A 12938-nucleotide genomic window follows, 5' to 3' on the forward strand; every position below is an offset into this window, starting at 1 on the left:
TGCAGATATTACATAGAGGTTTAAAGGCTGGTTTAGAGAATCTTGCCTTAAACACAGTTAAAGACTACCAAACTTAATTACATTAGACAAATTAAGCTTCCTAAATAATCGGAGTGACAATGGTGGGGTCACTCGGTTACAGTTCTGTTCCTGTGCTTTTTATGAAAACAATAAAGCGCCCAATAAAGACCAGATCATCAAAATCCCACACACACATTCTGTGTTCACTACTGAAATGCTATGAAGCTGTCTCTGAATTTAAGCTAAAGCTTTATAAATATAGGCAAATAAATACATAGAAACAAGAAGAATTGTGAAAGGTACTAATAGGTTAGTAGCTTGTGGGTTCACTAGAGCGGTGTACAACTGCTTGAGAAGGTGGGACAAGAGTGGGAAGTCATTCCTCTGGAAGTTCAAGAGTATAGCATTAGAATTGTTGGACTGCATGCATACGCAAGGAAACGTTCAAGAAGTCAAAGCGGGCATTTGCCAATGCAGAGAACATTCAGCAAATTAATTGATCCCTTAGAAACCTGAGGAAGAAGCAGCTCTGAAGTGCTGGGCTTCACAACTGCAACAGAAAACAACGAACTGTAGAGCACAAGTGCTATCTAGTAACTTTGGCTAATGTGTTTGCTAGCAGCCATTGACAATCATCACTTCACTTCACTAGGCACTTGTCTTTTTCTGCCACTTTGTTTATGGGGCATGGGTATTGCTGGGGTTTGTTTTTGTGTTTTGTAAAATATTTATAAAAGAGAAATGTTTGCTGACTATTAAAAAAAAAGTAAGCATGCATATGGCCTTGTAAACTGTACACATGGTAGCCAGCTCCTAGGGGTTGAGGTTCCTTTGGGGGCCCCAATAAAATATTTGAGGGGACCGAGCCCCCAAAGTTGATGGGCACCATCATTCAAACGGTGTTCATGTGCTGCATCTTGTGGTTGATTATGCAGAGTGGGGCTTACCTGCCTCCCCCCCCCCCCAATATTTTATTCAAGTTGGCACCCCTGATTGTACACATCGGTCAGTAGTCAAAGTGAACATGGATGGCTAACTCTAGCAGGGCAGTGTTGACCTAGCGAGGGTCAAATGACTGCAGATTTGGACCTGGATCACACTCATGCAAACACAACTATTTACAAAGGGCCATTTCTATGAATATTTCACTTTGCTGTCATGTACCACTAACATGCGTTTGACCAAACTGCGGGAGACAGTGGAAAACAAGAGTGTCTGGCATGCTCTGGTCCATGGGGTCATGAAGAGTCGGACATGACTAAACAACTATATAACAACAACAATAACAATAACAACAACAACAATTTATTATTTGTACCCCGCCCATCTGGCTGGGTCTCCCCAGCCACTCTGGGCGGCTTCCAACAAATATTAAAATACATTAGATAAACAACAACAAACCACATATTGCATTCACTTTTAACAGATAAGAAGTTGCTCCTTTGCAATCATATAGTTATTTAATTTTAATTGGACAATCATCTGATTAATTTGTTAAAAGCTAGAAAGCCAATCAGCATTTTATTAAGAAAAACTTTAATCTTTTAACTTTAATCTTCTACAGTCCTACTTTCCAGACTACAGCTGCTCTCCAGGAGCTAGCTCTTACCAACTTGAAATAGCTATTAAATCTGCAGCTCCATCTGGAATGGAAAATGGCAGATAAAATAATTAGAATCTTACAGCAGTGTTAAGAGGTCTTTGGAGGTGCTTAGAAAGCAGGGGAAGAGAGAAGACACCAGCTTCCAGTAAGCTTCTGTTAACAATGCAGCCTGTTCATTACACAAGGCTAAAGTACCTGCAAGGTGCTAATTAATTCAATACCATCATGCATTTTGTTTTTAATAAGGTGTTTGTTGGGGGGGGTGGATTGTTAGACTGAAAGGGATAATGCATCTGTGATTTCTTTCCAGTGGTATTTAAATGGCACAAAAAAATTGAAGTGGCACAGGACTCAGTTCCCACCTTTCAGAAGCTAAGCCATTTCTAATTAGTTTTGTGATCAATACGTGGAGGTGATCCATGATCCTGGTTCATACATCTAGCTAAAATTGAATGACTAAAAAAAATGCAAGAAGCCCAAAAGCTTTGCTAACATTTTTTTCCCAATCAGATGTAGCCTGTAGCAGACAATGAAGAGGGGTGCCAGTGTTCACCTAACCTCCAGTCACCCGTGTTGCTACTGAATACAGTACAAAGACAGGGAAAAGTGAGCACGGTGCACTGGCCGGGTGCCATAAAATTGGTTCCACTGGTGCATTTGCACTGCGCCAAGCTTGCCACCACCTCCCCCTTCTCCCTCACAGTCTTAGCAGCAACGTGGGCAGCTGGAGGCCAGGTGGGTGCCACTGGCTGCTACTGAGAATTTTATTTTTTGTTTTCTTATCTTTTCACCATGTGACCCTTTGCTTTAAAAAAGTTGCATATCCAGATGAAATGGAATAAATTTGAATTATACTCTATGCTGGCCCCCCATGGCTGTGAAAGTCCCTCTTGGTGGGTCTGCACCCAATCTCTATGCTGCAGACTTTTTTTCAGGGTCCTGGAAACAGCCATGTGCCCAAACCATTAGTCAATACACCTTCATAAACTTCTATATATAACTCAATGCTCTGAATCAATATCTATCAGCAAGCTTTAATATACTGTATCTCAAGCAATTAAAGTGGAGGACTTATTTTAGGAAAGATACTGGTTGTACCTAATAACTACTTCCTAGAAGACACTTGCATTCTTCTGCATACATATAAGTAGAAGGCAAATGTAGCAGAAAGATCCAGCTTGTTAAAATTCAATTTGTATACTCCTTACATTTTTATGTGTAAGGACAATTAATATCATGGACTCGGCTACAAGAAAACTGCTCCAGCTAACCAACCATTTCAGTTCAATCAAATGTAACTTCAAATATAATTGTAAAATGCCCAATCCAGAGAATATCATTTATTTTATATGCATCCTTATCCATCCTCTCTTCAAAGCATAACACTTCTTCTTCTTCAAGAAAAGAAAAGCCGCTCCTTGCACATTAAAATCAGCACTGAGCTTACCAGGTTTATTTTCAAACATATCAGCCTGTACTTCCATGTCACAACTAAGTTAATATTTTAGTTGATAAATCAAATGATCTTTGTCCTGGAGAGGACTGGCAAGTGGTCTCTTGCTGCACCACAGAACTGATCAAGCTGGAAAGGCACAGATCTGGACGGTAACTATTGGACACTACTGAAAACACCATGTGAGGACAGGACATAACAGAATTAAAATAGACTGAGAAGAAAAGGAACATGTCATGTTCAGATATGTGACATGGTGATAAAGATAACCAGGCAAGGAAGAATGGCAATTAAATGTTTTTTCGCCTCCCAATGTACCAACAATTCAGCATTGTGCATTTTTCCTTTACAGTAATTTGTGAAGATTCTTCAGAGTCTGTGACACTTCTGTAATATGCACCTAATATATGCAGATAAAGTCCATTTTAATTAGCAGCGTGTTCAAATTTGGTGTGGGGAAGAATTATGAGCCAATACTTAATAAAAACTGCTGCCTTTTAATTTGAGTGTACATTTAACAAGGTCTCTACCATTCCTTTGCAATCTTAAGTCACCCTTTTTAGTAATTATCCCATTCACTTCAGCCTTAAATTATAGATGCAAGCATTAAAAAGCTATTAAAACTTTATTATAGAAGGTGCCATTAAAAATGAATGGAAAACCGAGGTTGAAGGATGCATTCTGTAAAATAGATTTTTCTTTTTTGCCACTCTTCCAAGGTAGGGCTTCCAGTGTATTGACACCAAAGAGGGATGTTTGAAATGAGCACGAGAGGCTGCACACAAGGGGTGGCCTATAAATAAAGTGAGAAATTTAAGTTGTATGATTCAACTTGCTTTATCCCTTCCACCACATTTTTGCTCATTTCCTATTAGCTTACCGGTATTCCAAGGAGCAACCTTCTGCTCCTTTCAGGGCTGTTTGTGTGGCTGCTGTTCCCATGCTGTTGAGCCCCTCTCCCCATCCATCATGCTCAAGGCAGAATCAGCTGTAATGCTGATCAATGGGTTGCTACCAAAACAACAACTTCTCATCAGGCCCTTCTTCTCACCCTTTTAAGTAGAGGGCTGCTAGGACACCCCTAGTGTGAAGACATGACACTAGGCAATGGCATGCATCTGAGATGTCTGTACATCAGCACAGATATCTGCATAGTGAAAGACTTCTTTCCTTATGATGATAAGTGTGATAGCAGAAATGTCTGCAAGGAAAGGTAATAAGGTGGGAGCAGCTGCCACTCTTTTTGGAGAAGCCAGCAGCAGGACCTCCCACTACTCATTGATCCTGGCCAGCTCCCACCAGTGCCAAGGCAGCAGTTAAGTGCCAAAACCCACCAGCTCCATCCTCTGCCCTATGGGAAGGGGAAATGAAGGGAGAAAAAGAGATATGAATGACTCTGAAGGAAGCAGGACAGCATTGTGCGATTCAGAGCAATGGAATGGAGGAGGTGAAAGAGGTGAGAAATGGGGAAGCCAGCACCGGGGCAGCTAGAAGCAAACCACAGCCAGCATCTAAAAATATACACGGTCTTGTATCAATAGTTGTGTTATAGGAAAGCAGCTCACACAATCCCACTTCTGCTTCCCCATCCTCCCCGCCTCTGCTTAACAGCCCCCAAATCCTCAACAAATGGTTGGGGATCTGAATGCAGGCAGGAGCGCTGGGTCATATGGGGCTGCAGGGCTAGATCTTGCTCCAGCAGAAGCTTCAATTTGCCAGTCAAGACCATTGCTGATTTGGAGCTAATGTGAAGCCAAACCAATCTCCATTCCCCCTCCCAAAGAGATTTGCTATGTCTGTAACTCATTCTGGACTGCAAGGATTCCATCACCCCAAAACAAGAGCAGAAACCTTCACAATGAGCTCAATTTCACCTAGAGGACAAGTGTTCCTTGATCAAGTCCAATGGCAAGAAAGACATTCTACAGAGCTGATTCCATTTCGTAAAACAGCCATTAGAAAAATGAAAAATTACACTGAAAGGTACGCTTAGCAGACAGATCCGTGTGCAAACTAATTTGAACAGACATTTTCTTTAAAAAGTAGGCCAGAAGAAATGAATGATTACTTCCGGCTAAAACTGAGCAAATTAAATTATGAGAAGCTTAATACGTTTATTCAAAATTAAATTGCATAACCTAATGTCAAGGTTATTATATTCTGTATACACCATTTCCTCATCCCAGTTCAAAAGAGAAAGGCGCATGCTTTGTTTCAGGCTGATACTGTGTTAACACTAGAATTTCTTTCACTGAATGCATTCATAAAACATTATATTTCTCAGTACAATGTGGCAAAACCTTCCTGGCAGTGAAATTGGATGAATTCTGTGCACCTTGTGCCAGAATGTACAAGCCCGCCATCTTTTCTTCTTATTGAAAACACAGGAAAATAAAGTGAAACTGCAGGAGAGTGTTTATCAAGTAGGAACATCCACCCACCCAAGTTCTGTATAGTTGGAAAATTCCAACCAAACTAGAATTGCTACTGAAATTTTGCTTCCAGCAAATTTCAAAGTAAATGCACAATGAAAAGGACATCTGGAGGGGTTCCTAATGTTAGTTACACCTAGATTTCATATACAGGCAATATTACCAAGAGACTGATGCCGGCAAGGGCATTGGTGTACAAGAGCTGCAAGGTTAGATGGAAACCCCAGCAAACATTAGAAATTTGTTTCACTCCTTAAAGAAGGCATGAGAGAATATTGATCACATTAATCAAACAATTTCAAGCAACAACTCTGAGTCATTAGTTTGAATTCTATTTTGGGTCGGTTGCTAATTAAATGACAGAAGTCTATCATTTTCTTAAAGGTTCACAACATGTATCTCTTGACTAGCAAAATTTTATCCTGATGTGCATAATGAAGATAATGATATGCTCATTTTGTAGCCAGAGTTGGAACAGGATTTTAGGAAGCAAGAGATTGTGATGTGAGTAAGATATCTCAATGACATCTGGTGAGGTATTAAGAGTAAATCAGGGAAATAATGAATGTGTGAGCTACTCTTAGGCTGACATCTAAATTAATTTACGGTGCATTCCCCAACCATCAGAAATAAGTCCTCTTGAATTCAATGGGGGCTTACTCTCAGATGAGTGGGGTTGGGATTGCAGCTCAAATATCACTTCCAAATCACAGATTTAACATTGATTTTAATATGTTATCATAGCATCACAAGTGTTTGAGAGTCGATTCCCACTGTCTGTAAACTACAAAACAAACTAGCAAAGTTTTCCTCAACAGCATACATATGGCATATCTTGAGGCAGCCAGGTTGAAACAAGGATGAAATGTACCAAGCATATTGGAAAATTAGAAAATGGGAACCATCGTTATTTGAAAAAAAGAAGAAGAAAAACTCACCGCAAACTCATCCTGCCACTGATGTTCTTTCTGAAATCTCTCTGCTGCTTCAGCAAGGCGCTAAAGGAATGAAAATAATAAGATTTAGCTGTCAAATAATTTTCAAACAAAGTGCTTTGCAAATTAAAGGGATCCTACTATCTTCCCAATATAAAACACCTGGTCAACAACACTGAGAACATGTGCGCACTACAGACTTACATTTGTATACCCGTGGAATCCCCTCAGTTAAGTTCCTCTCAACAAAGTACAGTCCTCAGGGACTTCAGTTACTATTAAGTCAATTTAAACTGTAATGTACACACATTAGTGACTAAAGGTATCTTATGACAAATAGGATGGCACCTGCCCTGAGAATCTGAGGAGCAAACAAGTTTAAAATCTAAACAAATATTCTTCAGTTGTAAGCAAGTTCTACAGAACAAGAGCCATACCAATTGCACTTCTGAAAGATCATATGAATGTGACTTTCAGCATCATATTTTAAGTATTCCGCATCTATATAATCTTTCCCTTCCTCTACTGTGCTTTGTTTATGTATTCCAACTTTCTTATATTTAATTGCATTATATTTTAAATTAGGTTTTTAGTTTTCTTGGAGGGTTCTTTTATCACAACAGAAAGACAGGGTAGAAACAAATAAAATCTGATTTGTTAGCAACACGCACATAATAACCTCATCCACTTCTTTTTTCCATTCACTGATCCACAGCAATTCATATTACCAAAGTTGTTGAGAACACAGAAATGCATTTCCATAGTGTTCATCATGCAAACTCTGTGCTGCAACCAGGATTCATAGTCCTTTCCATGATAATGATGCCAGCAGCTGGAGGGATAAATCCAGCCAATGGTTCAATACCATGATAGGGCACAGCATACACAGATATTTGTAGAAATAGTGAATATGTCAATAAGAGCTGGGAAGAAAGGTGGAGAAAATCAGGAAGAGGAAGCAATGAGTAAAACCGTGAAGGGGTGGCGGCTAATAGACAGAAGCAGAATATATTGGTGGACTGTTTCACACAGTCATGTAAATCACTTGAGGAATAGTGGCTAAATGTGTGCACTGTGATTGAGCCACAAGGAGAGCGTGTTTTTTGCAAGTGTGAAATGTTGTTTTGTTAGAGAAACTGACCCAAAATGCCACAGAAGTGAAGGCTTAGTTGATTTTTTTATGAGATGCGGTATGACTTTATAGCTCAAGTAAACATTTTAGATGACACAAGATCTCCTACTGATAATTCTCACATGACTCCGTGTGGTTCTTTATTTATTTCTTCTTTGTTCTTCGTTTATTATTGTTGGCCACAAGGGTTGGAAAAATAAAAATGCATATTAAAGAAAGATTATGGGAGCTAGGCAATATTAATGTTCTCTCCATTGGGTTAGATCTGTGGTGGCCATACACATGTGCAAGTCATCCCTTTATGCTCCCAGTCACTAAGTGATTACCCTGCAAGGGTGAGGCAAGACTGAAGGAATCTCTCCTCCAAGGCTTTAAGCACTAGATATTAATTCCGCACAGAATGTGGCTGTGAGTGCAATTGCCCAACTTGAGTGGAAGCCTTTTTAATATCCTGACTAAGTTCAGACAAACTCCATGTTTTCAGTACGGTAGTTATGTGAACAAGACTTCAGTCTTTGCAATATGCAGACAGCACTAGTGAGAGTACAAACCTTGCTTGCAGGTTGTGATTAGTTGGAACAATCCTTAGTTCAAAAGTAACACTAAGCCAATCCATGGCTTATTTTATTTATATTTAACAAAATTTATAGACCACTTAATCAGAGAAAACTCTAAGCAGGTTATATAAAGTAGTATAAAATATTTATAAGAAAATACCAATAAAATCAATTTATACCCTGGTAATGTGACAGCAGGAGTGGAAAGGAGTGCAGCAGTGGCAATATTTGCTCAGGAATCCATGCACTGCCTCATTTGCATTCAGCTATGAACTGAGTCCCCTTCATGGATCACTGCCTTGTCGTGGCGAAGGGGGTTGAATAACTCCAAGAAGCTATGAGCTATGCTGTGCAGGGCCACCCAAGACGGACAGGTCATAGCCGAGAGTTTAGACTAAATGTGATCCACCTGGAGAAGGCACTGGCAATCCACTCCAGTATTTTGCCAAGAAAACTCCATTGACATAAAAAGGAGAAGCTTTGAGAAAGAAAGTGAGAGTTTCCAAGGCATGCTCTGGTTCATGGCGTCACGGAGAGTCGACCACGACTAAGACGACTAAACAACAACAATGAACTGAGTCAATGTATAGGAAGCCCTCTGACCACTCAAAAAGAGCCACCAACTAATTGTTGTTTCTGTTGTTGTTTCCCAGAAGGCAGAAGAAGCAACAAGGGGATCATCTATCTTCAGCCTGGTCCTCACCACCAGGGAAAAACTGATTGATGAAGTGGAAGTACTCAGAAACTGGGAAGGGAGTGATCGTGTCCTTTGGGTTTTTAAGGGAGGCAAGGGAAAGCTGAGTGTAGTTAGACATGCACTCTGGACTTTAAGAAGGCCAATTTCAAAAAGTTTTAGGAGCTACTGGGTGAGATCCCATGGTCAGAATCAGAAATACTCAAAGAGAAGTGGATGGGAGTTTCTAAAAGAGAAATATTGAAGGCCAAAATGCAGACAATTCCAACAAGAAAGAAAAGTGGGAGGCATCTAAGGAAACTGGTGTGGCTGCATAAGGAGCTTACAGATGAGAGATAAGAAATGGAAGAAAGGGGAAATCAGAAAGGAGAAATATACACGAGTAGCCAACAGTTGCAGGGGGAAGGCCAGGCTGACTAAAATTCAGAATGAGTTCAGGCTTGCAAGAGTGGTTAAAAATGACAATAAAGGTTTCTTTGGCTATGTACAAAGTAAGAGGGGAAAACCAGCAAGTGGTCAATCTTCTGTGTGGAGAATATGGAAAAATGCTTTCGGGTGACAGAAGGTTGAACTACTCAACATCTACTTTGGCCAACCTGGTGATAACTGAATAAATGATGAAGGGAGGGGGCTGCAGCCCAAAATAGGTAAAGATGTAGTAAGGGAACACCTAGCTACTGTAAATGAATTCAAATATCCAAGGCCTGGTGAGCTGCATCTAAGGGTACTAAAGGAGCTTGCAGGTGTAATTTTGAAGCCTTTGTCTATGATCTTTGGGCATTCTTGGAAAACAGGTCAGGTCAGGGGTGGAGCAAGGGGGCAGGCCGGCCCAGGTACCGCCCGGGGGGTGGCACTCAGGGCGCGGCCCCACCCCCGCGATCGGCGCCGCTGGCGTGTGGCAACTTTTAAGGCAGCAGCGTGCAAGTAGCAGCACAGCGTCTGTGCTGCTGTTCGCGCACTGCAGCCTTAAAACTTGCCATGCCGTCGCACGGTCGGGAGGGGTGCCGGCCGCTCACGCCCGCCATATTGGGTGGACTGCGCATGTCCGCACATGCGCAGTCCACCCGGAATGCTGCGTGCGCCCCATGATGTCAGGGCATGCGTGCACTAGGGAGCGGCGCCCCGCCACCAGGGGGGTGCCCCGTGTTTGCCCCCCCCGGGCGGCAAAGGGGCTCCCTACACCCCATGGGTGAGGTCCCTGCAGGAGGGCAAATGTCCCCATTTCTTCCTTCCTTCCTTCCTTTTTATTTTTTTTGAAGGAATCACAAACTTTGTGGATCAGAGGAATGCTGTGGAAATATGATAGCCATCTTCAAATATCTCAAGGGCTGTCAAATGGAAGATGGAGCAAGCTTGTTTTCTCCTGCTCTGGAGGGTAGGACTAAAACCAGTGGCTTCAAGTTACAAGAAAGGAGATTCCTACTAAACATCAGGAAGAACTTTCTGACAGTAGTAGCTGTTCAACTGTGGAACAGTCTCGCTTGGGAGGTAGTGGCCTCTCTTTCCTTGGAGGTTTTTAAGCAGAGGTTGGATGGCCATCTGTCATGGATGCTTTAGCCGAGATTCCTGCATGGCAGGGGGTTGGGCTAGATGGCCCTTGGGGTACCCTCTAACTCTATGATTCTATTATTGATATTGTTGTTAGGTAGGGACAGTGGGATGATATTGTTGTTGTTATTGATGACTGCTGATACTGTTTACATCTCAATAGATTATCATATATTAAAAATAATCTTAAAAACCACTGCAAGCATGAATGCCCCTGCATGTCAGAATTGCATGTCCATGCACATCTTAGAACGATGATCTCTGTTCCTCCAGCAACCTACAATTCAATGAGTCATCTGTTATTAACGCAGAAACAATTATCCTTTTAAAATGCTATCTTTGCCCTTGAGCCAGTCTTCCCACTCAGCAAGTGAAGAAAAGGGAAGGTGGTGGGTTTCTATTAATCTTTCTGGTGCAGTTGCTATCCCCTTATTCTGTAGGCCAAAATCTACCATAAAATGTAAATGAACAGAAATAGAAGAAGCACATAAATTATGATATTTACTTTGTGCAGCCTCTGAACTTTTCTGTTCATTTTACAGAGATATGAAAGATCACCAAAAAAAAGAGAGAAAAGGCCGGATCATCCATCAGTCTGAAAACTGGCCGTGCCTTGAAAGGTCTGGCCCCTGCATCCCATGGGCCTCTGTGTTAGTAATCTGAGAAAAGGTTTTGATGTGCTGCCATCAGAAGTTAAGAAACATGGGGGGAAATTATCTGATCTAAAAAGAGCAGCTCCCAAGGAGGCTTATTCATCTTCACATTTTATTTTGTTTTATTAGTCACTTCTTTATCTCTTCTCGACCAGCACACAATTCTGACAGCTAATATGATGACCCTTTTAAAAAGGTATCACAATAGTATGCAGTACAATAAGATCTGCCCTTTTGTGCTTCTCACAACCCGCTTTAAGTAGTTGAAGTATGCACATCTGAAAGCCTCTTAATACTTCAGGCTATTTTTATACTTTGTGAAAACAGTCACTCATTACACCTCTGTCTGCGAGACTAAAAACTAACAGACAAAAATTCTAAGGAATTACCGGTACTGTTATGCAAGTAATACCCAAGGAAGCTAAGGGAATATCAAAGCATGCCTGAAACAATACGGTAAAGAAAAATTAAATCTATCACTTCTAACCATCATTACTATTTTTTATATCTATCTAATAGCCAGAATTCTCTCTCTTTGTTGTGCTCTTTCCCCAGAAAACTCACATCACTGTCTTGCACAAGGAGGTTCCCCTACATTTCCACAGCTCACACATGGTCAATTGTAGTTCAGTGTTAAAATTGCTTCCTCTCCAAGATGCTGGAAAGTATCATTCTGAAATAAACAATCTTCCTCTGCCAAATTAGACATCCAGTTTCATTGCAGAGGGGCAGTCAGTTAGCCTCTCTTGGACTGGAGTAGGCACACACAACCTTTGGTCCACCAAGCTGAATGCTGATCAGCTTGCCTTTCGCTTGGTGGACCAAATGTACCAAGTGGACATGATGGCTTGCAACCCAGTATCTCATTCCCTAGTATCTCATTCCCTCCACCCTTTCATGCCACCATACACTGTTGGTGGGCACATTTGACTTTGTGACTCACAAGCTGAGTCACAGCTTAAGAGCCTCATTAAGTAGGAAAGGCAGGTAAAGGAGTCAGGGTTAAGAGCCAAGGGCCTGCAATGCCCATTGCCAACTTTGGATTTAACACACCAGCTACCTGAACTTCAAAAGGATGATGAGCTTCTCTCTGTGTCTCTCTTTTTGTACAAGCTATCTAGAGCCAATTATTTAAGCCACATTTAGACAGATATACTAGGAGGAGGGGAAGTTAGAGACCAGTTATCTCTCTGGTTATTCTATGGGTTTGATCCAGTACAGCTAATACAATTACACTGCATACACATCCTCAGGGCTGGACTCTTTCTCATGAAAGCATGCAGCAACGTGGGGCTCAGGCTGAGTAAATATCAGCCAATGCACTATTAGTACATAATGACTAATTCCTGCAGACAAGCAGTAGTGCAAGGCACAGTTAGGAAGAGACTGAATATCAGGAACTGGAGCATTAAAATATCTTGGAAAGCAATTAAATTTGTTCCAACAGTGTGGAGACATTACAAACCGATCACATATGTGAGGAAAACACTGTGCAGTGCACTATGAGAAATGAGAGTGGCACCAGATTTCCTAGAATCTCATTTCATAGTGGATGAAGTTACAGTCACAAAAAATGCTTTTGTGTCTACCCAGCATGTTACCAGCCACATTAGGACTGAAAGCCATCCTACTAAGAACATTTTCCCTTAAAGCATCATGTTGCATTTGTTAGCAGCACTAAGGTAACATGACTCACACTGGGTGCACATTACTAATTCATTTTTTTTTTATGTTACTTTTCTGAAAAGTCTTAAATGCATATTTACAGCATGGGCAGTATGTGACCAACTCCATCACCCTTTCCCAATGTTATGTTATACTCTCCAGTGCGGAACATTTTACACATGCTGTTATCAAACACACTTCACTGCAAGAGGCAAACTGAGGTACATCACCAATCGTACACTGGA

At 41.2% G+C, this 12938-nt stretch overlaps 1 protein-coding gene across 9 annotated transcripts in view; it reads right to left on the reverse strand.

The window, feature by feature from the left end:
- Positions 1–12938, reverse strand: part of CACNA2D1 (calcium voltage-gated channel auxiliary subunit alpha2delta 1) — a 400043-nt gene that overhangs the window by 185657 nt on the left and 201448 nt on the right. For all 9 annotated transcript variants that reach the window (XM_033162979.1, XM_033162986.1, XM_033162984.1 and 6 more), the window contains exon 5: positions 6448–6507. In XM_033162979.1, the coding sequence (XP_033018870.1) occupies positions 6448–6507 (60 nt within the window). The remainder of the gene's footprint in view (positions 1–6447; positions 6508–12938) is intronic.

The sequence above is a fragment of the Lacerta agilis genome, chromosome 10 (assembly GCF_009819535.1).
Source record: "Lacerta agilis isolate rLacAgi1 chromosome 10, rLacAgi1.pri, whole genome shotgun sequence".
NCBI classification, from domain to species: domain Eukaryota; kingdom Metazoa; phylum Chordata; class Lepidosauria; order Squamata; family Lacertidae; genus Lacerta; species Lacerta agilis.